This window comes from Trichomycterus rosablanca, chromosome 1 (assembly GCF_030014385.1).
Source record: "Trichomycterus rosablanca isolate fTriRos1 chromosome 1, fTriRos1.hap1, whole genome shotgun sequence".
Lineage (NCBI taxonomy): Eukaryota > Metazoa > Chordata > Actinopteri > Siluriformes > Trichomycteridae > Trichomycterus > Trichomycterus rosablanca.
The window spans coordinates 85,826,372-85,853,173 of NC_085988.1; the positions used below are offsets into that span (position 1 = coordinate 85,826,372).

Here is a 26,802-nt window from a genome sequence, read left to right on the forward strand (position 1 = left end):
TTCACTCACACACATGTTCACTCATTCATCACTCACTTACTCGCACGTTCACTCATTCAACCGTCCATTCACTCACTCACACGTTCACTCATTCACCCGTCCATTCACTCACTCGCACGTTCACTCATTCATCACTCACTCACACGTTCTCTCATTCATCACTCTCACTCCCACGTTCACTCATTCACCCGTCCATTCACTCACACACACGTTCACTCTTTCATCCGTCCATTCACTCACTCCCACTTTCACTCATTCACCCGTCCATTCACTCACTCACATGTTCACTCATTCACCCGTCCATTCACTCACACACATGTTCACTCATTCATCACTCACTTACTCACTCGCACGTTCACTCATTCAACCGTCCATTCACTCACTCACACGTTCACTCATTCATCACTCACTCGCACGTTCACTCATTCAACCGTCCATTCACTCACTCACACGTTCACTCATTCATCACTCACTCACATGTTCACTCATTCACCCGTCCATTCACTCACACACATGTTCACTCATTCATCACTCACTTACTCACTCGCACGTTCACTCATTCAACCGTCCATTCACTCACTCACACGTTCACTCATTCATCACTCACTCACACGTTCACTCATTCACCCGTCCATTCACTCACTCACACGTTCACTCATTTACCCGTCCATTCACTCACACACGTTTACTCATTCACCCGTCCATTCACTCACTCACACGTTCACTCATTTACCCGTCCATTCACTCACACACATGTTTACTCATTCACCCGTCCATTCACTCACTCACACATTTACTCATTCACCCGTCCATTCACTCACTCACACGTTCACTCATTCACCCGTCCATTCACTCACTCACACGTTCACTCATTTACCCGTCCATTCACTCACTCACACATTTACTCATTCACCCGTCCATTCACTCACTCACACATTTACTCATTCACCCGTCCATTCACTCACTCACACGTTCACTCATTCACCCGTCCATTCACTCACTCACACGTTCACTCATTCACTCGTCCATTCACTCACTCACACATTTACTCATTCACCCGTCCATTCACTCACTCACACATTTACTCATTCACCCGTCCATTCACTCACTCACACATTTACTCATTCACCCGTCCATTCACTCACTCACACATTTACTCATTCACCCGTCCATTCACTCACTCACACGTTCACTCATTCACCCGTCCATTCACTCACACACACGTTCACTTATTCATCACTCACTTACTTACTCACACGTTCACTCATTCACCCGTCCATTCACTCACTCACACGTTCACTCATTCACCCGTCCATTCACTCACACACATGTTTACTCATTCACCCGTCCATTCACTCACTCACACGTTCACTCATTCACCCGTCCGTTCACTCACACACATTCACTCATTCATTCATTTACTCACTTACTCACTTATTCACACGTTCACTCATTCATCCAGCTATTCATCCGTTTATCCATTCATTCATTCATTCACTTTTTCATTTATTCGTTTATTCATTAATTCATTTATATATTTACTCATTCACTCATTCATTTATCTGTTCATTTATTCATTCACTATTCAGTCATTCACTCACTCATTCATTCATTTCTTCACTTACCCATTCATTTACTCATTTATTCACTCACTCATTCACTCACTCATTGATTCACTTACCCATTCATTCACTCTCTCATTCATTTATTCACTCACTCACTCACTCACTCATTTATTCTTTCACTTATTTATTAATTCATTTATTTAATGATTCATTCACTTAGTGGCTTAGATGCATAAGTGCTCATCCACTACTGTCCGAATACTTATGGCGCGGTTCACTTCAGATCCAGGTCAGGTGGTCTCACCCAGCATTAGTGCTCTCATGGTCAGGGGTTCACATAGTTTTGGTGCAGTGGTAGTGTAGGCGTGACCGGGGCCGCAGTGCCGGTGGTGATGTACCGCGGTGTAAATGGAGCTTGTCAGCTGGGTGTGAGTGAGCTGATGAGGAAGCAGCGCCGCTCGTTTACAGCTAATGGAAGCTGCTAATGTTTCATTTGTTCTAATCACGGCGCTCAGCTAAAGGACAGAACGTCCACATCCTCGTCTTCATCCTCGTCCTCATCCTCGTCCTCATCCTCGTCTTCATCCTCGTCCTCATCCTCATCCTCGTCTTCATCCTCGTCCACATCCTAGTCTTCATCCTCTTCCTCGTCCATATCCTCGTCTTCATCCTCGTCTTCATCCTCGTCTTCATCCTCGTCTTCATCCTCGTCCTCATCCTCGTCCTCATCCTCGTCTTCATCCTCGTCTTCATCCTCGTCCTTATCCTCGTCTTCATCCTCGTCTTCATCCTCGTCTTCATCCTCGTCCTCATCCTCGTCTTCATCCTCGTCTTCATCCTCGTCTTCATCCTCGTCTTCATCCTCGTCCTCATCCTCGTCCTCGTCCTCGTCTTCATCCTCGTCCTCATCCTCATCCTCATCCTCGTCCTCATCCTCGTCTTCATCCTCGTCCTCATCCTAGTCTTCATCCTCTTCCTCGTCCATATCCTCGTCTTCATCCTCGTCTTCATCCTCGTCTTCATCCTCGTCTTCATCCTCGTCCTCATCCTCGTCCTCATCCTCGTCTTCATCCTCGTCTTCATCCTCGTCCTTATCCTCGTCTTCATCCTCGTCTTCATCCTCGTCTTCATCCTCGTCCTCATCCTCGTCTTCATCCTCGTCTTCATCCTCGTCTTCATCCTCGTCTTCATCCTCGTCCTCGTCCTCGTCCTCGTCTTCATCCTCGTCTTCATCCTCGTCTTCATCCTCGTCTTCATCCTCGTCTTCATCCTCGTCCTCATCCTCGTCCTCGTCCTCGTCTTCATCCTCGTCCTCATCCTCATCCTCATCCTCGTCCACATCCTCGTCTTCATCCTCGTCCTCATCCTCGTCCTCATCCTCGTCTTCATCCTCGTCCTCATCCTCATCCTCATCCTCGTCCTCATCCTCGTCTTCATCCTCGTCCTCATCCTCGTCTTCATCCTCGTCCTCATCCTCGTCTTCATCCTCGTCTTCATCCTCGTCCTCATCCTCGTCTTCATCCTCGTCCACATCCTCGTCTTCGTCCTCGTCCTCATCCTCGTCTTCATCCTCGTCCTCATCCTCGTCTTCGTCCTCGTCTTCGTCCTCGTCCTCGTCCTCGTCTTCATCCTCGTCTTCATCCTCGTCTTCATCCTCGTCCTCATCCTCGTCTTCATCCTCGTCCTCATCCTCGTCTTCATCCTCGTCCTCATCCTCGTCCATATCCTCGTCCACATCCACATCCTCGTCTTCATCCTCGTCCACATCCTCGTCTTCATCCTCGTCCTCATCCTCGTCCTCGTCTTCATCCTCGTCCTCTTCCTCGTCTTCGTCCTCGTCCTCATCCTCGTCTTCATCCTCGTCCACATCCTCGTCCTCATCCTCGTCTTCATCCTCGTCCTCATCCTCATCCTCGTCCTCGTCCTCGTCCACATCCTCGTCTTCATCCTCGTCCACATCCTCGTCTTCATCCTCGTCCACATCCTCGTCTTCATCCTCGTCCACATCCTCGTCCTCGTCCTCGTCCTCGTCCTCATCTTCATCCTCGTCCTCATCCTCGTCTTCATCCTCTTCCTCGTCCTCATCCTCGTCTTCATCCTCGTCTCCGTCCTCATCCTCTTCCTCGTCCACATCCTCATCCTCGTCTTCATCCTCGTCCTCATCCTCGTCTTCATCCTCATCCTCGTCTTCATCCTCGTTCATATCCTCGTCCGCATCCTCGTCTTCTTCATCAACATCCTCGTCCTCGTCCACATCCTCATCCTTCTCCACATCCTCGTCCTCATCCTCGTCTTCATCCTCATCTTCATCCTCGTCCTCATAGTCGTCTTCATCCTCAACTTCATCCTCAACCTCATCTTCCTCCTCGTCCACATCCTCGTCTTCATCATCATCTTCATCCTCGTCCTCGTCTTTCTTCTCGTCTTCCTCATCCTCATCCTTCTCCACATCCTCGTCTTTATCCTCATCCTCGTCTTTATCCTCATCCTCGTCTTCATCCTCATCCTCGTCTTCATCCTCGTCCTCCTCTTCGTCCTCATCCTCTTCCTCGTCCTTGTCCTCATCCTCATCATCACCACAGAGAGGGTTACAGACCACACCTCACACCTTCAGGGTCTGATTACACTAGACAGAACCTCCTTGTCCTCATCCTCGTTCTCATCTTCATCCTTGTCCTCATCCTCGTTTTCATCCTTGTCCTCGTCCTCGTCCTCATCCTTGTTCTCATCCTCATCCTTGTTTTCATCTTCATCCTCATCCTCGTTTTCATCCTCATCCTCGTTTTCATCCTCCCCCTCGTCATCGTCCTTATCCTCGTCCTCATCCTCATTTTCATCCTCGTCCTCGTTTTCATCCTTGTCCTCGTCCTCCCCCTCATCCTCCCCCTCATCCTCGTCCCATCATCACCACAGAGAAGGTTACAGACCACAGTAGTAGGCTAGTAGGCTATGTGTTGTTAGCTAATTTGTTAGCTACAGTATAAGCTAACTTAGCAGAAAGTAATTGACTTGTGAACCTTTCATCAGCTGTTTACTGAAGTGTGCTGGTTCGTTTAGCGCTAATCTCATACTGCAGATGCTATGTGGTGGTACGTGCGAGCTCCACTCCTGTAGGGGGCGGTATACAGTATAGCCATGCAGTTTGTGTATCGGTTGTTTATGAACTTTTGTAACTCAAAAACTCGAGGTTTGATCAGATCGTTAGCATTAGCCGTTAGCATTAGCAGGTCTATTGTGTGACTGTGGCTAGCTGTGTTTGAAGCGTTAACCGGGCGTGTCCTCCTGTGTTCCAGGATCTGGACGATATCGAGGACGAGAACGAGCAGCTGAAGCAAGAAAACAAAACCTTACTGAAGGTGGTGGGGCAGCTAACGAGGTAGAACCCAGAACGTCCTCGTCTCCACCGCCGCCGCCGCTGCTACGTCTCCACCGCTGATCACGCTACGCTGTTCTGTCGCGTCCTGTCGCGTTCCGTCGTGTTTAATGTAAATGTGTAGATACAGAACCGTCAGAGAGAAGATATGAATGTATCGTTTGATTCCTGTTCTCGTTCGCGTATTCGAGCTAAATTAGCCGCTAACTAGGCTGTGTTCCAAACGCTAGTCCATGACTAGCAGGTTTTGTTTAGAAACGAACCAACCACTAGAACACCACGATTCTGGCTAACAAGACCTTTTTTTAGATGCTAATTTAGAATGTCTACATGCTAGCTAGCTAATACGTATTAGCTTCCATCGCTCTCTTGAAGTGTGTAGTAAATAAGTGTTTAGAAAAATTTCCAGTCACACACGCTAACTGCTAAATAGTCAGTTAGCAAGAATTGAATGCTACAATTCTGCGTTGATATGTGGTAGCTAGCTACTGCGCTAGTCAATAATCTTGTTTCTGAGCATAGCAAACACCAGAACGCTACAAATCTGCGCTAACGACCTGCTAGTACTTATTTTCCATTTTCTTGCTAGTACTTATTAGCAAGAAATAGCTAGTTTCTGAAGAACACAAACACTAGAACGCTACAATTCTGGCTAACAAGACTTTTTTAGATGCTAATTTAGAGTGTTTACGTGCTAGCTAGCTTACACACATTAGCTTTCGTCGCTCTTTGAAGTATTTAGTAAATAAAACTATTTTTGACACCCGTCACACACGCTAAGACGTAACATAGCTGAGAAAGTAGCATTTAGCTGAAATGCTAACTGCTGATAGCCAGTTTGCTAACAATTCAAGTCTATTTTTTTTGTGATGCTCAAATTGTATTGATTAACGTCTAGCACTAACGTCATGCTAATTACTCATCCAGTTTAATGAACTAGCTGCTGGTCAGCTAATTAGCTAGGTAATAAATAGCCTAGAACTTAAATAGCGGGAAGTTAAAATGCTAGCCGGTTAGCTGTTTTATTACTACACAGACCACAAGAGCACGTGCTAGCTTTCTGATAGCACATACAAGAGCACATGCTAGCTTTGTGATAGCAAGTTTGCTAGCTTCTAAATGCTACAGAGTTTTGCCAGTGTTTTTTAGCGACTTGTTTATATCAAGCTAGCATCTCAGAGCCGTTAGCAGTGCGTTTATGTTTTGTGTTGCTAAACAGCTGTTATTGTTCCCGCTACAGTAGTGCTAACTTATGCTAATTGAAACTCATGAAACGTTAGCGTCTTCCAACGTGTAGCGTGTTATGGTTAGCGCTGCGTTCACACTCTAGCTGATAGCTAGCCGAACACTAGCGTTTGGGAAACAGCCGGGTGCTCGTTAGCTTGTCGATTCACCAACACTGAAAAGTAGATTATAACCAGCAAACGAGTCTGAGCTGGATGTGCAGGGACTCACTGTGACCTGGACCAGGGGCCCCGATAGATAATGTTCACTTGGGCCCCTAGATTTGGCCCTAAGACGCCTGATCATCTAGCAGACGCTTTTATCCATCCACGCTTTTCTTTTTTCAGGGTGGTTGTAGCCTAGCGGTTAAAGTACTGGACTAGTAATCACAAGGTTGCTGGTTTAAATCCCACCACTGCCAGGTTGCCACTGTTGGGCCCTTGAACGAGGCCCTTAACCCTCAATTGTATGAATTGTGTTTAGTCACTTTAGATTAAAGCTAAAGGCAGTAGTATAGTAGTTGTTAAGGTGCTGGACTAGTAATCATAAGGTTGCAGGTTCAAGTCCCACCTCTGCCAAGTTGCCACTGTTGGGCCCTTGAACGAGGCCCCTAACCCTAAGTTGCTTGAATTGTATTTAGTCACTTTTCTGTTAGTCACTAGGTTAAAGTTAAAGGCAGTGGTGTCTTAGCGGTTTAGGTACTAGACTAGTAATCATAAGGTTGCTGGTTCAAACCCCACCTTTGCCAGGTTGCCACTGTTGGGCCCTTGAACGAGGCCCCTAAATCTAATTGCTTAAACAGGGTTCAGTCATCATTGTAAATCGATTTGCTGCAAATGTAAATGTACTGGACTAGTAATCATAAGGTTGCAGGTTCAAATCCCACCTCTGCCAGGCTGCCACTGTTGGGCCCCTGAGTGAGGCCCCTAACCCTCAATTGCTTGAATTGTGTTTAGTCACTTTAGATTAAAGCTAAAGGCAGTGGTATTTTAGAGGTTTAGGTGCTGGACTAGTAATCTTAAGGTTGCTGGTTCAAGTCCCACATCTGCCAGGTTGCCACTGTTGGGCCCTTAAGCGAGGCCCCTAACCCTCAATTGCTTGAATTGTGTTTAGTCACTTTAGATTAAAGCTAAAGGCAGTGGTATTTTAGAGGTTTAGGTGCTGGACTAGTAATCTTAAGGTTGCTGGTTCAAGTCCCACCTCTGCCAGGCTGCCACTGTTGGGCCCTTGAACGAGGCCCTTAACCCTCAATTGCTTAAAAACTGTATACTGTAAGTCACTCTGGGTAAATGTATCCAAAGTAAAGTGTACAAGCAAATGAAGATTGAGGGCCGTGCTCAGGGGTCCAACAGTGTCAGCTTGGTGCTGGGGCTTGAACCGGCAACCTTCTGATTACTAGTCCTGGTTGCTTTCCTTTGTCCTGCAGCCCATCATCAGCCCACAATAAGCCCCAGTTCCTCCAGGTTTATGAGGGCCCAGATCGGGCGGACCCCTGGGGGCCCCGCACACGCGCCCAATAAAGACGAGTTTGCTGCAAATGTAAATGTGCTGAACTAGTAATCATAAGGTCGCAGGTTCAAACCCCGCACACGCCCAATAAAGACGAGTTTGCTGGTTTTAAAGTGCCGACGATGGATTTTTATTTTCATTTTCAGATTTTTATGCTTTTGTTTTCATTCCTGCAATAAAATCTAAATAAAATAATCAAATATTTTCCTCATGAGATGAAACGTTCGTTCCTTAGCTTCTCATTTCTGTCAGAAATATCATCGTTTTCTTCTTTTTTCCGTCAGGTGTGTTTTATCCGTGTTTACGTGCTTTATTTACGCTGTACATGTTAGACCAGATTCCTCCAGCTTCACAGATCCAGTCGTGTTTATAGAGAAATGAATATAATATGAATATCTCGTGCATTAGCTCTTTATCTCACTTGTTTTTTTGCGCTCTTGATGGTTGCGGCTCGTAATCCACGCTGTATAAAACCGTACCGAGATATGAATTGTACTTTTGGTTCCATTCTCAGCATTCAGAAGATGTTAATAAATAAAAGTTGGATTATCACTCAGTGCTGGCGGTTTTATTTAATATATAACACTGATTATCTCTTCATCACGGCACCTGTTAGCATCTCCAAAACTGCAGCTCCTGTGCAGTGCTCAGTATCTATCAAAAGTGCTCCAAGGAAGGAACAGTGGATCCAAACTGCTGAAGAAGTTCATGCTGGTTCTGATAGAAAGGTGTCAGAATACACAGAGCAGCACAGTTTGTTGTGTATGGAGCTGCAGACCAGTCAGGGTGCCCATGCTGACCCCTGTCCACCACCGAAAGCACCAACAATGGGCACGTGAGCATGGGAACTGGACCACGGAGCGATGGAAGAAGGTGGCCCGGTCTGATGAATCACGTGGATGTCCGAGTGCGTGTGCGGCGCTTACCCGGGGAACACACGGCACCAGGATGCATTATGGGAAGAAGGCGAGCCGGCGGAGGCAGTGTGATGCTCTGGGCGACGTTCTGCTGGGAAACCTCGGGTCCTGCCGTCCATGTGGACGTTACTCTCACACGTAGCTCCTACCTGAGCATCGTTACAGACCATGTTCACCCTCTCATGGAGACGCTTCCCTGATATCTGTGGCCTCTCTCAGCACAAAGCTAAGATGCTTCAGGAACGGTTTGAGGAGAACAACAACCAGTTTGAGGTGTCGACTCGGCCTCCAGATTCTCCAGTCGAGCATCTGTGGGACGTGCTGGACAGACGAGTCAGATCCATGGAGGCTCCACCTCACAACTTACAGGAGTTAAAGGATCTGCTGCTGACGTCTTGGTGCCAGATACCACAGCACACCTTCAGGGGTCTAGTGGAGTCCATGCCTCGACGGGTCAGGGGGACCGACACGATATTAGGAAGTTGGTCATACCTTTAAAAGGTGATAAATGTTTATTTATTATGATTTTTAGATCTTGTTTACACTTTGGTTCCATTTATGACCGGACCGGTCAATGTCAGACATCATAACGTCTTTGGACTGTGGGAAGAAACCGGAGCTCCCGGAGGAAACACAGGAATGGAACCCAAGCCCTTCTTGCTTTGACGTGAGAGTGCTACTCATAGCTCAGCTAATCCACCTTCTGCATGATTTTATAAGGTGTAAGGAAACAAATTTCTTCTCAGCATCAGATGACAGTTGGGTTTTTTTCTGACCATGGCAAACAGTCCACTATGGTATGGACTTTGTAATGAATGCAGTTCACCCAGCCTTATTTATATGGGCACAGAGAAACCACCAATTACAGTCAATCATAATCAATAATGAAAAGGAATTCTAAAGACAAAGTTAAGTGCCGTTATAGAGCTTTTTACACTATTAAATTAATCATAAGTGGTTGCAAGGACAGTTGTGGCCTAGCGGTTAAGGTACTGGACTAGTTATCCAAAGGTTGCTGGTTTAAACCCCACCACCGCCAGGTTGCCACTGTTGGGCCCTTGAGCAAGGCCCTTAACCCTCAATTGCTTAGACAGTATACTGTCACAGTACTGTAAGTCGCTTTGGATAAAAGCGTCCGCTAAATGCTGTAAATGTAAATGCAATCATAATTAAATATTAAATTCACGTTCCATGCCCAAAAATATGGAAAGCCACCCGCCACATCCAGAGAAAAGAACGAGACTTCACACCGTGTCGAGTATCAACAGGAAATAAAACATTTTATTGAACATTTTGTGTATATGAAGTTATATAACAACAGTCAGAAACTGCACAGAGTGAATCACTACACGAAGTCGAACGCAATCGGAAAAACACCTCGTCGAAAAATGAAGTCTTACACACGCAATAGAACCGTATAGAATTGTAGAGAACTTAGATTTATGGCCAAGAGAGAGAAAGAGACAATCAAATCAAGAGATAAAACACTCTACGATATTACAGAGAAGTTCCACACACAAAAGCAGGCAGTCGATATACACAAAGGCAACTGGGATCTTCTACAGCCTCCCAAAATCTCCAGCTTTAATATTTCTATACACCGTTTTACCCTCCGACTGTGGCTTCGTTATCGGGAGAGAAAGTGACGGGAGTTTAATTAGTTACGTCTTTAATCTCAGGAAAAAAGTATAACAATTCTCACAGTTAACGTCATTGGTTCAGATATTTACAGTTTAATAGCTGCGAACTTTAAACTCCTACAGGAACAGAACGCAAAATGCAAATTGTTGCTTTCAGTTCTACTCGAATTGTTGAAATTATTTATGTTAAAACGAGAAAATATCGTCCTAATGGCAATAAAACTGTACCTTAAAGTTCCAATCATTAGAGTAACAGGTATCAAAAGTGCTTGTAACCCATCATACCAACAAAGTCACACTAATTTTAACTATCAGTATTTAATATAAAATCATTTTTTAATTGTTGTAATCGTGTGATCCTTAAATCAGCCATTCATAACTGCTTATACAACTTAACTAGTGTGGATTCCTACACATCTGTAAGTGAGAGAGAGACTGAATTATTAACGTCAGATTTTTTTATTAACAGTAGTTAACGAGCAAATCTACAAGCTCACGATGTATTATCACTAAATTATGCGCTTGGTGTTGATTATCAGTCTCTCTGTGCCACATCTGATCACAAATCATTTACACCTTAAATGTGCAGCGTTTTAGTTTTGAGCTGATAAGTTCTAGTCTTGCGTTATTGCTGGTCAAAATGTAAATAAGAGTAAAGAATAGGACTGTTATAGTGACTGAGTCGCGTAATTTATCCTTCATTTACACCATATTATGTGAGAAAACAATTTGAACAAACGAACGCATTGTGACGTCATAATCTGTCATTAGAAATCCGGCCTACAGCAGCTATTTTTTTTTTTTATCTGTAAGAATTTGTACAAATTTTTCCTGAGATTTGTGTTTGTTATCAGTGTGTGTGTGTGTGTGTGTGTGTGTGTGTGTGTGTGTGTTGCGTGCTTTGGTAGGTTCAGTAAAACCCGACGCTGCTCTGCGTGGCTGAAATGGCTTTTATCTCTTTGTACTTGACCGAGCAGAAGCAGCGGCGCGTCTTACTGACGGAGGGAGGGTGCGATTACTTCTTCAAACCAGGTAGAAATCAGCAACTAGGGCTGCTTTTACTCTATATACACACGTTTCTGCTAAATGCTTAAAGGATATCATATATTATATATATCTCTATATGGTCTATATGACTGAGGTTACTTTAATAGTGTGTGTACATGTGTGTCCTCATGGATTCTTGCGTTTAGGTTTCAATCAACATTTATTGCGACATTGAGATAAAAATACAATTAAAAATAAAAAGTGCCGACTATAGTTGGTCCCATAAATCAAACACACACTGTACATTCGGAGTTTTATATTCAATATAAAAGGGCACTAAAATGAACGTTAACCAGGATCATAATAATTATAATAATAATAATAATAATCATCAAACCAATCGTACCTACACTGGAACAGATAAACGACACGCTTCTCCGGGACAAATATAAAAATATATACACGCATTTCCGAAAGGCAGGATCAGGGTGCAGGGTGGGGTTTGTGTTATATTTATATATTTATATTTATACTCGAATAATTCGGTTTATGCGTAAATTTGTAATATCTAGATGGCTGGATCTGTGTGTTGGAAAGAAACAACTAAATAGAAGAAGGATTAAAAGGTTCGATGCGTAAATATACACACACAAATGTGCTGCGACACCGGCTTAATGTCGTCACTATGCTTTTTTTTTTCTTCTTAAATTATTACGTCATAATTCGTCGTTCCCCCGGCAACATCACCCACATAACACTATGGAGACGAACATAGAAGTATTGCACAGTGCTCAAAAGCAAAATCCAGAATCTCCCCCGAATCGTTGAGGAAGCGATTTCTGTACACACGTACAAATGTAGGTATAAGTCGGTTTAAATGTGGGTTTAAATGTAGGTGGGGCGGCTGCACGACATCACTACAGATATTTAATCCATAAAGTTCTACATCACACACACGGCAGTTACAGTGAAACACGAAGCAGTCCGTACAGATGTCTATGGAATGACACGTAGCGTCGGTTATCATATATATTTTTTAATATAACATCGTCTATCACCTACACAAGAACATTAAAACATTTAGCAACTCCTCCTGAAGCTAGCTTAGCATCGTAACCACGGGGTTGATGGATTATAAACGTTTTGTTTCTTTCTCATCACGTCGCAGCCTCACTGTGAAAATTCGTAGAAGTTCTATTTAGTAAATTTATCGAATAAATAAACGAACTAGAAAAGCTACACGACGTTTGCAATGTTTTACATTTTCGGCATTTAGCAGACGCTCTTATCCAGAGTGACTTACAGAAGTGCTTCGACATCTTGGACATTACGACTAACCGATTGCTAACTGAATTGCCGTAGGACCTTACCAAACGACTATCCGTCTGAATCATCTGAATGACTGAATCTAGCTAGAGAATCTAAAGTCTAGCATTCAATATTTATAAAGAAGCACTTACTGAAGTGCTTCCAGTTGTTATGCTAATGCTGTAGCCTAATCGAGTGCTACATTATGCACTTGGTGCGGTCACCTCTCGCCTCATTATTATTGTTTTGTTTTTGTTTATCATTTATAATGATTTTAAATGTATATTGAACCTTCTGAGTAATTTATTGTGTTAAATATTGTAGTAATAATAAAATAAATACTCGAAACTATTGTGTGAGCTATTTTGTGGATATATAAGAAGATTGCACATTTATTCAACTCAAACTTTACACTTTGTCCAACTTTACTGCAGTAAAAGTTTCTTTTGGTTGTAAACAAACACAACACTAATTCAAATTTACACCTTAAATCTCCCTTTTAGCTATTTTACGATGTTGCCATTATAAATGATTGCAGTCAAATAAACTTGCAAACGAATTTGTGTGAAAATCTGTTTGTTATAAACATCATACTAACTTTAATCATTACATCTAAATTATTACATTTTTATCCTTATTATGTGTGCTTGTTTAGAATTCCTATAAAATTAGAGTCACTGGAATTAAAACCTGTTTATTCGTTGGTCATTAAACTGGACTGGAGAACATTTGTATAATTTTTAACACATATTTTGCAAGTACTGATTCCACCCTGACATTAACACGAATTTGCTTTGTTGTTCACCTTAAATCCAAAAAAACCCATCATTAATTATTGTTTTTAATAGAATTCCTACAAATTTTCTCAGTGAGATCGTGCTGTCATGTTAATCCCACACTGAAGGACCATTAACTTTTATGGTTACATCCTGCAGATACTTAAAAGTGAACAAAACACTCAGAAATGTTGCGTCTGTTTGATTCTTTTAGTGAAACTTCCTCCAGAATTAAACCTCCCTCCTAATAAAAGGTGCTTTTTCTTTTCTTCAGTTTGTGACTGCAGTGTGAACATTAGCCATAGTAAAGAAGACTGGCAGTAGAAGCATGGCTAACACTATCGCCACTGCGTAAAGAGGCAACGGAAAGTTAAACACGCTGGATTTGGTGCACCGTCAGGATTGATCAGTCGTGAGGTTGAATATTTACAGAATCTACATGTGCTGTATTAACCACGTTAAACATAGTAAAGAAATACCTGATACCTGATTTCTAAATTCGTACCAACTCGTTGTACCTTTATGTTACGGTTTTAGAGCTCTTGGCCAAAAACTTCAAGTTGTTTATTCTGTTAAAAGTAAATATAATATTGTTTTTTATAGTATTCTTTCCCCCCCAATTTCCTCCCCTAATCTAGTCATGTCCAATTACCCTGATTGCGTCCTCTACACCGCTGACTGAGGACGCCTCTCAACTGACACACGCCCCCTCCGACACGTACAGTCAGTACAGACTGCATTTTTCCACCTGCACGAGTCGAGTTCATACACCGACGGGCACTGTGTACGGAGGGCCACGCCCCCATCAGCATTATTCCTCATCCCTGTGCAGGCGCCATCAGTCAGCCAGCAGGGGCCGCAGTCGCACCAGTTATGAGGACCTATGATCCGACTTTTTACCCCCTAACCCTGAACAACAGCCGATCATTGTCCATGCCGCCGCCCAGCCCACCTGAGCGGCTAATATAATATCGTTAAATATTAAGGACAAGATGATCAGAAATGTAGAATATTTTACGTGTCATGTTATTATTGTTTGGTCTGCAGTGTCAGTACAGCTCACAGCGTCTGCTTGTGTTACATTTATTTAATTATTCAAATTATTTAATTATTTAATTATTTAAAACAAGCTAGCACACCAGAGCTGACATTTCAAACTCGTCGGCTCGAATCACAGCTCTGCCATCCGGCTGGGCTGGAAGCCTACATGAACAACGATTGGCTGTTGTTCATAGGGTAGGATAAACTGGATAGGCACCTCATGACTGATGCTATTGTGACCTCTGCTGGCTGGTTGATGGCAGTTAAGGAATAGTATGATCAGGGTGTGTCTCTCTGTACACAAAGTAGATCCGCATATGAACTCGCCTCTAGTGCAGCACCATTTGAGAGGAAGCATAACACAATTGGGTAAAAATTGGACGCGCTAAAAAATATTATAAAAAAATAATAATTGAGCTTATTGACAAGAATTTATTTATTAAATTAAATTGTATACTGCATAAATTGTCCCTATTTTTATTATTTAATTGGCAGTTTAATTGGCATTATTTAATTATATTTGTTATATTTACCTACCCAAGTTAAAGTAAACTCATCTTACTAAATTATCTTACTTATAAGTATCTTTAAATAATTAAAAATGCATTTATTTGATTTATTTAAGCATTACTTTCTGACAAAAAACAGTAAAATTACTTTTATCTTTTTTTAAATTCTATTAATGCATTTTTCCTTCCCCTGTTGTATCTCCTCTACTGATACAGACCCCGACCCTGACCGAGGAGAGCCGTACCAACACACGCCCCCCTCCGAAATGTGTAGAACAGTTCACACACGTACAGAGTCGCGCACTGCTCTCCATTTTTCAAGATCTCTGTGCAGCACCTCGATCAGCCAGCAGAGGCCGCAATTGCAGCAGCAGTGAGAATTGCTTCAGCCTTCTCACCCTTGAACTCGAGAGCGCCCCCTGTGCGTTTTTTCCCTTCATGATTTAAATTCACTGCATTTACAGAATATTTTCAACATAAAGGTCACATTTCCAAACGTGTTCAGCTTTTTAATGTACATAACTAACAATCATAGATTGTGGATTGGATTTTATAATAAAAAACTGCTTTTATTTTTGGCCAAGAGCTCCCATTAAGGTTCTTTAACTAATCAAAGGTGCTTTTTAACTTCAGTTTGTGACTGCAGTGCAAACATTAGCCATCGAGTAAAGAAGATTGGCAGTAGAAGCATGGCTAACACTATCGTCACTGCGTACAGAGGCATTTTAGGAGGCGTATAAGAACGAAAGCTACAGCCACTACGTGGATCGTGTGCATGAGGAGAAAGTTTCTCACCTCCCTGAAAAGAACGGCAGTGTTTAAAAGCTCGACTCTAAAAGCTCTCACAATCAGTACTGGTTTATTATTTCATACTGACCCTTCTGCTTTCATTTCTCCTGACGGCTAAAGGCCAGACGGTGGAAGTACCCGAAACCCACGGCGTATACATATAAAAATCATGCACGTACTGTACCAAAAATATAGAAAAAGAAAGAAAGAAGGACCGGACCTGAACCGGGCGCGTCCGATAAGGCTGTTGACGAAGTTGGCAGTTAACGAAAGCTCACGTGTTAATCAAGCGCCGAGGATAAACGAGTGAGTCAGGGAGGGAAATTACGAAGCTAAATATAATAAATAAAACACAAAATATACAAAAATGTGAATAACATGGTTAAAAATGCTAAATTAATATAAAACGTCTCCAATAAGTCAGTATTAGAGTAAACGAAAGGTCAAAGCTAATCAAGCACTAAAGATAAAACGTCGTTAATAACGTATGTGCTTATTTTATTACCTATATAATCTAAACGACCATTCGCTGTGTGATTTAACATCACACTTGGGCCCTGCTCAGTTTTTCTCACGTTTTTAGCCTGAACTTCCCATCTTGAAGCTTTTTTGGGCCTTAATGATGTATTTCTAAATTCTTTACAAGCTTTTAAGTAATTCAACTTAATAAATGTGCATAAATAAGAAGAAACGAACTATAAATATATAAAAAATGAAGCGTGATTGTGGACGGAACGTCCGGGAAAGAAAACAGGACCTGTTCTCGGATTAGCTTTCCAAACGGCGTGGCTGTTTACTAACAATACGAGCGAATAAATAAATAAATAAATAAATAAATAAATAGATAAATAAATACGTCATAATACAAAAATGAATCACAGAGCGTGAATGTAAAGAGGTTTGTACGATTTTCTTGCTTGGAATGCATTAAGAAAGCCCGACACGGTAAGTACCAACACTTACGATAAAAAAGCGACGTTATTTAGGGTCCGTCTGAAGACCTGGACGCATTTCCAGAGAAGAGGGCGTGTTTAAATCCTCAGATTCTTTAAAATGCTCCTACGCCCTAGGAGGCGCCTTAATTCTGAGTGATGATCTGACTGAATAATGAGGAAGCGTCCGACGCCTCCTCAGCAACCAACGTTCTATTCTAAAGTAAATAAATTCTCATTGATGTTTAATCTGTATAAAGGTGTAATTATTATATATAAGTGTCGTTTATCTGTAAATTGAGGCGTCAGGGAGAGTTTAAGCGTTGGGGTAAGTAGAGCGTCTAAATAATCTACCTCATGAGCTCCATGTCTGATTAGAATCCGCTCTACTGAGGCAGGGAGCAGGGCGACCCGCCAGGTATTCAGACAGACCCTCAGAAACCAGACCAAACACTGGACTTGGACTTGGATTAAGCGAGTCTGATAAGGCTTCTAACAGAGATAGAAGGATTGGAAAGGAAAACGTGGGAGTGCACGGTATAGGTATAACAGAACGTGGTGGTTGAGCTTCGGTATAAAACGTGGTTAATAAAACGTCGTTAATAACGTATGTGCTTGTTTCATTTCCTGCATCGTTATGGCTCAGAACCATAGCAGTTAATGGCCTGTCTCACCTCTCACTGTGTAACACACAGCAGGTACGTCACACTCGGACACGGACGTCCTCTAATTCCTCTCGGGTACGTTTGAATCCCTCCTATGGCGCCTTGCAGGTTGGAATCGTTTGATATATATATTATATATATACAGCGGCGTTATATGTAATATATATATTAAGTGGAATGCTATAAGATAGATATGTTTTATATTTATAATATTGGCTCTGCTATATCTGCATTTAAAATAGAATATCTTAATAAAAACATCGAGTTTTACACAGATTAGGAAACGCGCAACGACGTACAAACACAAACTAGAAATGATGTTTTTTTTTCTATACCTGGCGTATATACACACCTGCGGTACACGTTTTTCCATTCATGCGCTATCTACACACATCATATTGCTTAAAAGAAGGGTCAGAGGGGTTAAAGGTCATGGATGATGGTCATCTAGGAGGAGGAACATTTAGAAATTTGAGATTGAGCGGAAACAAAACTTGACGTGTGTGTGTGTGTGTGTGTACATATATATAGATAGATATATGTGTGTGTGTATTTTGTGTGTTTTGGGTTGTTGAGTATCGATACCGATTATAAAAAGGTCGCATCTCATTTCCGGATCAGAAGGATAATTTGACTCAGAGGGCGTAAAGGATCCGTACATCACTGGGTTAGGACCACTGAACGGGGCGGGGCCGATGGCTGAACTGGGCGTGACTCTATTTTTTGGTGGACAGCTGGGCGTCCACCTCCTCCTCGGGCTTGAGCACGTGCCACTGCGCGATGGGTCTCCGTGGGTTGGCCAGCATGTCGGACCAGTGGCGGATCTCGGTGCCCGTGCTGTTCAAGCCCACGAACACTTTCCCGATGGCGTCGTTTTTGCCGATCTTGTCATAGTCCAGAACGGTTATAACGACTTGAACTTTCTGTAACGAGAGAGAGAGAGAACACACGTTATATATACACCGATCAGCCATAACATTAAAACCACCTCCTTGTTTCTACACTCACTGTCCATTTCTACAGTTCTACAATTACTGACTGTAGTCCATCTGTTTCTCTACATGCTTTGTTACCCCCTTTCACCATGTTCTTCAATGGTCAGGACCCCCACAGGACCACCACAGAGCAGGTATTATTTAGGTGGTGGATGATTCTCAGCACTGCAGTGACACTGACATGGTGGTGGTGTGTTAGTGTGTGTTGTGCTGGTATGAGTGGATCAGACACACTGTGTCCACTCACTGTCCACTCTATTAGACACTCCTACCTAGTCGGTCCACCTTGTAGATGTAAAGTCAGAGACGATCGCTCATCTATTGCTGCTGTTTGAGTCGGTCATCTTCTAGACCTTCATCAGTGATCACATGACGCTGCCCACGGGGCGCTGTCGGCTGGATATTTTTGGTTGGTGGACGATTCTCAGTCCAGCAGTGACAGTGAGGTGTTTAAAAACTCCAGCAGCACTGCTGTGTCTGATCCACTCATACCAGCACAACACACACTAACACACCACCACCATGTCAGTGTCACTGCAGTGCTGAGAATCATCCACCACCTAAATAATACCTGCTCTGTGGGAGGTCCTGTGGGGGTCCTGACCATTGAAGAACAGGGTGAAAGGGGGTAACAAAGCATGCAGAGAAACAGATGGACTACAGTCAGTAATTGTAGAACTACAAAGTGCTTCTATATGGTAAGTGGAGCTGATAAAATGGACAGTGAGTGTAGAAACAAGGAGGTGGTTTTAATGTTATGATTTATCTGTGGGTGTATATACATATATACACACTATATGGCCAAAAGTATTTGGACACCCGAGCATGAGCTTGTCTGACATCCCAATTTTTATGTGTGATCTACCACTAGGCAAGCTGTAGCCTAATGGTTAAGGTACTGGACTAGTAATCAGAAGGTTGATGGTTCAGGCCCCACCACTGTCAGATTGCTGCTGTTGGGCCCTTGAGCAAGGCCCTTAACCCGCAATTGCTCAGACTGTATACTGTACCTGTAATGTAAGTTGCTTTGGATGAAGCCGCTTTTCTGAGAAGCTTCTCACAAGACTTTGAGGTGAGTCTGTGTATGGGAATTTGTGCCCACTTAGCCCACTTAGAGGAGGTCAGGGCTCTGTGTAGGACGCTGGAGCTTTTTCTGACCCTCCTGACATCTCCAAGAGACCCCCCACACCTCCGCTAGACCCTTTCGGCCACTCCATAATACAACCCGTCCCCTTTCTGGCCATACCCGTTTGAATTGGATTCATTTTTGACATGAACGAGGCATAATAAAGACAGCCTGTGCCTGTGCCAGCCCGTGCAGACCAAATTTCCATATAATCAAACACCGAGCGAGCTTTAAAAAGTTATCAGCGCTAGTTGTTGGGAGTCGGCTTTATTTAATGAGCTCAGGGGGGCGATATTTTGATTAGCGGCGCCGGTTCCGAATTGGTAGCGGCGCTCGTGGAGTCTATCCTCTCGAGCGTGAAATGCGAAATCAATTTGAAACACTTAACACTCGCTCGCGCCGCCACCGCCGCTGCACCCGCTCTGATTCTTAAAAAATGGCCGTCGCGGGTTTAAAGCCCCGAGTGGAATCAATTTCGGCGTGTAAAACGCGCCCGGGTGCGTCGGTGTTACCTGGATTTGTTCGAACGGCACTTCGAAGCTGAAGGACTCGTTGTAGTAAGGGTTCAGGGTGTTCTTTTTGATTGTCGTCTTCTTCTTCTTCAGGCGCTTGCCGTTCTGCATCAGGTGGATCTTCACGTATGGGTCTGTTGAAAGGGACACAGGAGGGACGATAGGTTAAATTATTGGAGTCTTGCAGCAAAACTACAGGACAAAGACACCAAGAAAGCTTAATTATTCAAGACAAAAGAGTCTGTTTATAGTCGGGCGAGGTCAGACGTCCTTTTCCCCCGATTGGTTCCATTTAAGGCTGTGTAGAGATTAAGGTACTAAACAAGTGATCAGAACATCACTGGTTGAAGCTCCACCACAACCAAACTGTCACTGTTGGACTCCTGAGCAAGGTCATTAACCCTCAATTGGTCAAACTGCAGCTAGCCACAAATGTAAACCACTTTGGATAAAGGCATCTGCTCAATGCCATCTGTAGAATCAAACCAAGTCTAGGTTATTTGACTCCTTTTAGATCATACCAGAGATGGTATGAAACACATCGACTCATTTCAAATGACTCTGAATCGACTCATGATTCGCAAAAAATGACTTGTAAACAACAAGAGTCTCTAGTTACGTGTGAAAATTATATATATATTTATATACACTATATATGTAAATGTTCCAGCAGCTTCCGGTGTAGTGATGAAGCGTCGCTCCCTACTCCCTACACAGTTTGAAGTTCACTTCATTTGAACATTTTCGTTACCTTTGGATCTGAATCTCACTTAAAATGGTGGAGTACCCTACGTAGTGCACTTCACAGGAACAACCGGGGTGAATGGAACGCTCCTACATGATTGAAAGAGCGCTGTCTGAACCAATCAGAGCTTCTGATTGTAATTGTTAGTAAGAAATGCTGTTATTTGCATTCATTCGGTTTGCGTCACACAGATGACGTGGTAATGAAACGCTCGATCGGCTTTCTAACCACTTCCTGTTTTACTTCACAACCGGGAAAAGTTTGGAGGTTTTTAATTATAAGCACGTTTACAAAATAACGGATTCTGTTCCTAATGGGACGCACGCTTATAAATGTAATAGCATCTGGAAGAACAGAAGCTAAGGTAAGCAGCGGTTATGATGGTTTTTGCTGTGGTTTGGATTTTGGCCGCTGTGCCGTGATTTATCGAGCGCTTTTGTTCTGTAATGAAAACAAAACGTATCAGTTGAAGCTTTTAACTGGAACCTTCTTGTTACAGAAATTACATTCATTTACACAATGAGGAGGAAAGTAAAGACACGAAGTGAAACAGCTAAATACACTCGCTAATCTGTTGTTGTTTTTATCTGAACTTACAGATTATTTCTTTATTTCTACGCTACATTTATAATATATGTTTTGTGTTTATTATATTGACTCCTGACTTGACTTGGACTCTAGCCTAAAGACTCGTGACTTGACTCGGACTCGTATTTTGTGACTTGTGAAAATCTCTGGATCATACTGACCCCTTGTACAACCCTAGCGGATCCCTGACCGCTTTTTGATATATTTAACCCCCTAGACACTATATTTGTCCCTCTCTTTTTGACCCATTATGACTTTACCTAGATTTACCTTGTGTCCCTGATACAATACCTGTCACTTTCTGAACCCACTGGGCCCATCATAAACTACATAAACCAAAACTGACCATTCCCACACCCTTAAGATGTCTTCAGCCACCGTTTGAGCACTTTCATGACCAACCAAACCCATTTAGTTCCTCCTGACCCAACATGAAACGTCTTGGACTTCAACCCTCACTGACCTTATGTAAGCTCTGTGAGACCCACTGGGTCTATCCAGCACCCATCCTAATAACTTAAAGATCCTACTCACTAACATCCAGGACTTACTTGTTTCTTCAGAGACCCTAACTGACCTCTTACAGAAGATCTGCCTGGTTTATCTTGGACATTACTGACCTCTCTCAGAATTACACCCATCACCCAACCTAACCTCTTCTAAATCTAACAGTAAGGTCACCCAACTGTAAACCTTAACACAACCCTACACCTTAATCCTGACTTACCTGATTCACACCTCACTCCTTCCTTCCTCTACTCATGAACCCCAAACACTTGCTGGATGAAAGATAAAGTCTAACCCTACATTAAACCTGAACCCAACCCTACTGGATCCACCTAAACTTCCTTACCTTACCCCTCTTAAACTGTACCTGACTGCCTCTAAACTTGACTTGATACCTCCCAGACCCCATCTGGTCCCTTTTTAGGCTTAGTTGTAAGCTTGCAGACCCTATCTGATCCATTCGCTGCAGGACATTTGGCCATCCCTCACTAAACCCCATAAAAAGCATTTGCAGAACCTACTTCTGCCCTTGACCCTACCTCAGATTAATTTTGCATTCTGGGCATTACTTACCCTTATTTAACCATCCACGAAATCCTACCCCTTTAAGACTACTTACAGCAAAACTACAGACCAAAGACTTCAAGAAAGCTATAATTATTCAAGACAAAAGTCTTTAGTTGCCACTGTTGGACCCCTGGGCCAGAGGTTAAGGTACTAAGCGAGTGATCAGAACGTCACTGATTGAAGCCCCACCACAACCATGTTGCCACTATTGGACTCCTGAGCTACCCCTTTAAGACTGCATCTTTATATACCATTCCTTCTAGAGTCTAGGTACTCTTGCTGTAGAGTTTAGGGTTAGGGTAGGCACCTCAACCAGACAGCAGTGTAGAAAGGTTAGGCACCAGTGTAGGCACCTCGACCAGACAGCAGTGTAGAAATGTTAGGCACCAGTGTAGGCACCTTGACCAGACAGCAAAGGTCGCAATTATACAGAAGTGTTAGGGTTAGGGTTAGGGGTTAGGGTAGGCACCTCGACCAGACAGCAAAGGGCGCAATTATACAGAAGGGTAAGGGGTTAGGGTTTAGGGTTAGGGGTTAGTGTAGGCACCTCGAACTAACAGCAAAGGTCACAATCATACAGAAGGGTTAGGGTTTAGGGTTAGGGGTTAGGGTAGGCACCTCGAACAAACAGCAAAGGTCACAATTATACAGAAGTGTTAGGGTTAGGGGTTAGGGTTCGGGGTTATGGTTAGGGTAGGCACCTTGACCAGACAGCAGAGTAGAATGTTTAGGCACCAGTACAGGCACCTCAACCAGACAGGAAAGGTTGCAATTATACAGAAGGGTTAGGGCTAGGGGTTAAGGTTAAGGTACTAAACGAGTGATCAGAATGTCACTGATTGAAGCCCCACCACAACCATGTTGCCACTGTTGGACCCCTGAGCTACCCCTTTAAGACTACATCTTTATATCCCATTCCTTCTAGAGTCTAGGTACCCTTGCTAAACCCAATCAGACATCTTCCAGAATCTTTATTTTAACACAGCGCAGTTAAAAAGACTATTATTAAAATAATTGTAGGTCATTAATCGAGCGCTACCTTTCTGTACGTAAACACTTCCAGACTGTTTAAAGACTGTGGATGATGGACACACTGAACGCTAGGCTATTAAGGAATCAATCTGTCGGTGGTCTGTTGCGCCAGTTGATGATTTGCATAAGACTTTGTGTATCGGTAAAGAAAGATCCACTGGGAAAAACCAAAACAAGATGGAAAGTCTTCAGTTCACGAAGGGCTAATAGGCAAAAATCCTATTAAAAAATGACATGATAGGTTTCAAAAAAAGATCAGCAAGGATTCAAACATTAGAATAAAATAATATATTTGCTGATGAGGTTACCCACAGTGTCCCGACCCCCCTCAGGCCACCAATCCCTCAAAGTTTGGCAACAGAAATGGGTCTGCTTCTCTCATGGCTTGGTCTGTTTTCCACCCTCTTCTACATCCAATCCAGTTGTGGCCAGTTGGAACTTATCTCATGACTTCTTGGCTTCTACCCTCTGACCCGCCAGCATAGCTGCTCAGAGACGAGGAACCCTGTTTCATCATCTTTCCCCCTACAGACACCCAGCCAATCATTCATCTGTATAGGCGCCCGGCGGGGATTCGAACTCAAGAGCTTGAGATCTTAGCACTGATGGGCAAGAATGCTATACCGCTGTGCCATCCGAGCACCAGGTTGTCAGGTTTCTCCACCCCATTGGTTCCTTAATGTGCCTCACCTGTCGTTCCCCATTATTAGTTTTGTATTTAAACCCTTGGTGTGTTTGTCTTGTTGGCAAAAGTGTTGCTGTTAGCAAGTCTTTGTTTCCTGATGTTGCTGAGGACGACCCGAGTCTGTTATCTCGAAGGGTGATTATTGGTCGTCTGGAATATGATGCCGGTTATTGGAACATTCCCAATAAAGCACACTGGATTTCCGCATTGTGTACGGCCTCTTGTCACCATGCCTTACACATCATGACAGTTGGCAGATGTGTGACAGAAAGCCATTATACCCCAGTGAATAAAACCTATTTTATTTTATTTATTTCCACATATCACTTCCAGTCTATTCACTGCCGATCCCCTATTTGCAGTTCTCTGGCTGCAGACACATATTTTCACGTGTCAGTGATGAAGTCTCTCAGAGAGAGACAGATAGTACAGAGAGACACCAGTGCAAGCACCTTGACCAGACGGGTTAGAGTTAGGGTTAGGGTTAGTGGTTAGGGTAGGCACCTCGACCAGACAGCAGTGTAGAAAGGTCCACAGTTGCCCTTTCTAAACATTACATTATCTTTTAGAGTCCATTTGACCCATTCTGAACAACATGTGATTTAAACCTGACTTTTCCCCTCATAGTTTTACCCCTCTTATTATTCCTAGTTAACTCAAATACACTTCATTTAGCCACTCTAGACCCATTTGGACCTTCAGTCCCCACCTGACCCATTTTAGACCACTGAGCACAATCCAATCAATGTTCTCTAGAAGACTACTATTATACTTAATCCTTTCTAGACTCTGCTTGTGAACAAACGTGCCCCTAATTTACCTAAACACCACTTTACCTCCTTTTAGATTGACTTTTCCTTACCGACTACAGCTGACCCATCTTAAACATCACCTGGCTCGTTTACCCCACCACTGGAACTGGACTTGGACACTTCCTAAATTGACCCAGTGCCTCCTGAACACCATCCCGCCCCTTCTAACACTTATATACCATTTAACCAGTTCAAAGCTACATTTGACTCTTTTAGTCCTCACTTGCAATCTGCTTAACCTCATTTCCACTTCGTAGACTGCACTTGACCCCTCAATATACCAAATGACCAGATTTAAACCCTGATATGCTCTTTCTAGTCTCTACCTAAATCATCCTAGACCCGGAGTGATCTCTATAGTCTTTAGGTAACCTTTCTAGATTGCAACATACCCATCATAGACCCTACCTGACCACTCTCAGACATTTGACTCCCTCTTTGATTGACTTATTCTGTCCCAAAACTCACTTTTCCTTACAGACTACAGCTGACCCATCTTAAACATCACCTGGCTTCTTCACCTTACCACTGGAACTGGACTTGGACACTTCCTAAATTGACTCAGTGCCTCCTTAACACCATTTTGCTTCTTCTAACCCTTTTAACTCCCAATTACCCTAAACATAAGCCCAGTTAACCAGTCCAAAGCTACACTTGACTCTTCTAGTCCTCACTTTAAACCCTGATATGCTTTTTCTAGTCAATCTAAATCAGCCTAGACCCAGAGTGATGGTTGCAGCTTCATCTTACTTATCTGCTCAGTTCCCTCTCCATCGGTCCACTCTGCTCCTGATCCTATAGCTAAGCTTTAGATATAATCCTGTACACACCAAAAGATAAGAATGATGTTTTTGTCAGTTACTAAATGATGTGATATACAATCCTCTGAAGGAAGCGATTCCTCCCGCACTTCTTTTGTTATGATTTATTACGGAGGGAAACTCGGACACGGCGAGGCTCTGATCTTTATCAGCCTTCAGCTCGGCTCTTTGTGTTAAAGAATTTATTACATAACTTCTTTTTGTATGAATGTCATTCTGCCCGTCTCTCTCGAATCCGCGTCGCTATCTTTCCTGCTTGGCGGTCATCCGCTCCTTTTTTTTCACAGGAGGAGATAAATAATGATCCTAAAATAAACCTCTGACATTTGTCGTGCCTGCACCATATTTCCCTCGTGCTCCTTTATATGGAGTCAGAGAGCAAAACAAGAAAATTGCTTCCACGTTGTAAACAAATATATATAAATATTGAACCAACAAGGGATTCCAAGGACATTTAAGCATTCAGTCTACAATCCGGAGCTCGTGGGTACAAGTCCTGGCAACATTATACCAGCCAAGAACCACTTGTGCATGAAAGGGGGCAGTTTTTGTCCTAATGAAAGGTTCTTAGTCTGTCTAATGTAGTTACTTCATTCGAGGAAACTGGAGTTGGTCGTAGAGTCCAAGATTAGTAGCCAATTAGCATTCAAGTAGACCTTTCAAGGCAACAGGAACCAACAGGTACTTCTTAAAGCAGCCTGACCCCCTTCCCTCTGACCTCCCACTCACAGGTAACACCCCAATAAATTCACCCTAGACTCCTGATAGACTCAATGGCACTCCTTACACTCAACCGGTCCCTTCCAATCCCCTGAGAACTATCTAGCCCCTCTAAAACTACAGTACTTCTTTACCCCACCACTGGAACTGGACTTGTACACTTCCTCTATTGACCCAGCACTTCCTAAACACTATTCCGCCCCTTCTAACCCCGATTGCCCCAATCATAAGCCCAGTTAACCAGTCCAAAGCTACACTTGACTCTTCTAGTCCTCACTTACAATCTGCTTAACCTCATTTCTCCCTACTAGACTGCACTTGACCCCTCAACATACCAACTGACCAGATTTAAACCCTGATATGCTCTTTGTAGTCTCTACCTAAATCATCCTAGACCCGGAGTGATCTCTATAGTCTTTAGGTAATCTAGCCCCTCGAAATCCACTTTTCCTCTACT

The 26,802-nt window shown here is 43.2% G+C and overlaps 2 protein-coding genes across 5 annotated transcripts in view; one reads left to right on the forward strand and one right to left on the reverse strand.

Annotated features, from left to right (window-relative positions):
- The window catches only part of pawr (PRKC, apoptosis, WT1, regulator), a 60,465-nt gene extending 44,454 nt beyond the window's left edge, over positions 1–16,011 (forward strand). For 2 of the 3 annotated variants that reach the window (XR_010013123.1, XR_010013124.1), the window contains 3 exons: positions 4,859–4,941; positions 13,574–13,716; positions 15,066–16,011. Coding sequence is in view for 1 of the 3 variants with exons in the window: in XM_062997159.1 (XP_062853229.1) it covers positions 4,859–4,945 (87 nt within the window). In the remaining 2 variants the exon portion in view is untranslated. Of the gene's footprint in view, positions 1–4,858; positions 8,224–13,573; positions 13,717–15,065 lie in introns of those variants that run through there. The other variant, XM_062997159.1, reaches the window with a different exon arrangement.
- A 47-nt stretch (positions 16,012–16,058) lies between these two features.
- syt1a (synaptotagmin Ia) overlaps positions 16,059–26,802 on the reverse strand; it is a 253,282-nt gene continuing 242,538 nt past the window's right edge. For both annotated transcript variants that reach the window (XM_063007450.1, XM_063007442.1), the window contains 2 exons: positions 19,869–20,002; positions 16,059–18,158 (listed from right to left, as the gene is read on the reverse strand). In XM_063007450.1, the coding sequence (XP_062863520.1) occupies positions 17,952–18,158; positions 19,869–20,002 (341 nt within the window). In that variant the 3' untranslated portion in view covers positions 16,059–17,951. The remainder of the gene's footprint in view (positions 18,159–19,868; positions 20,003–26,802) is intronic.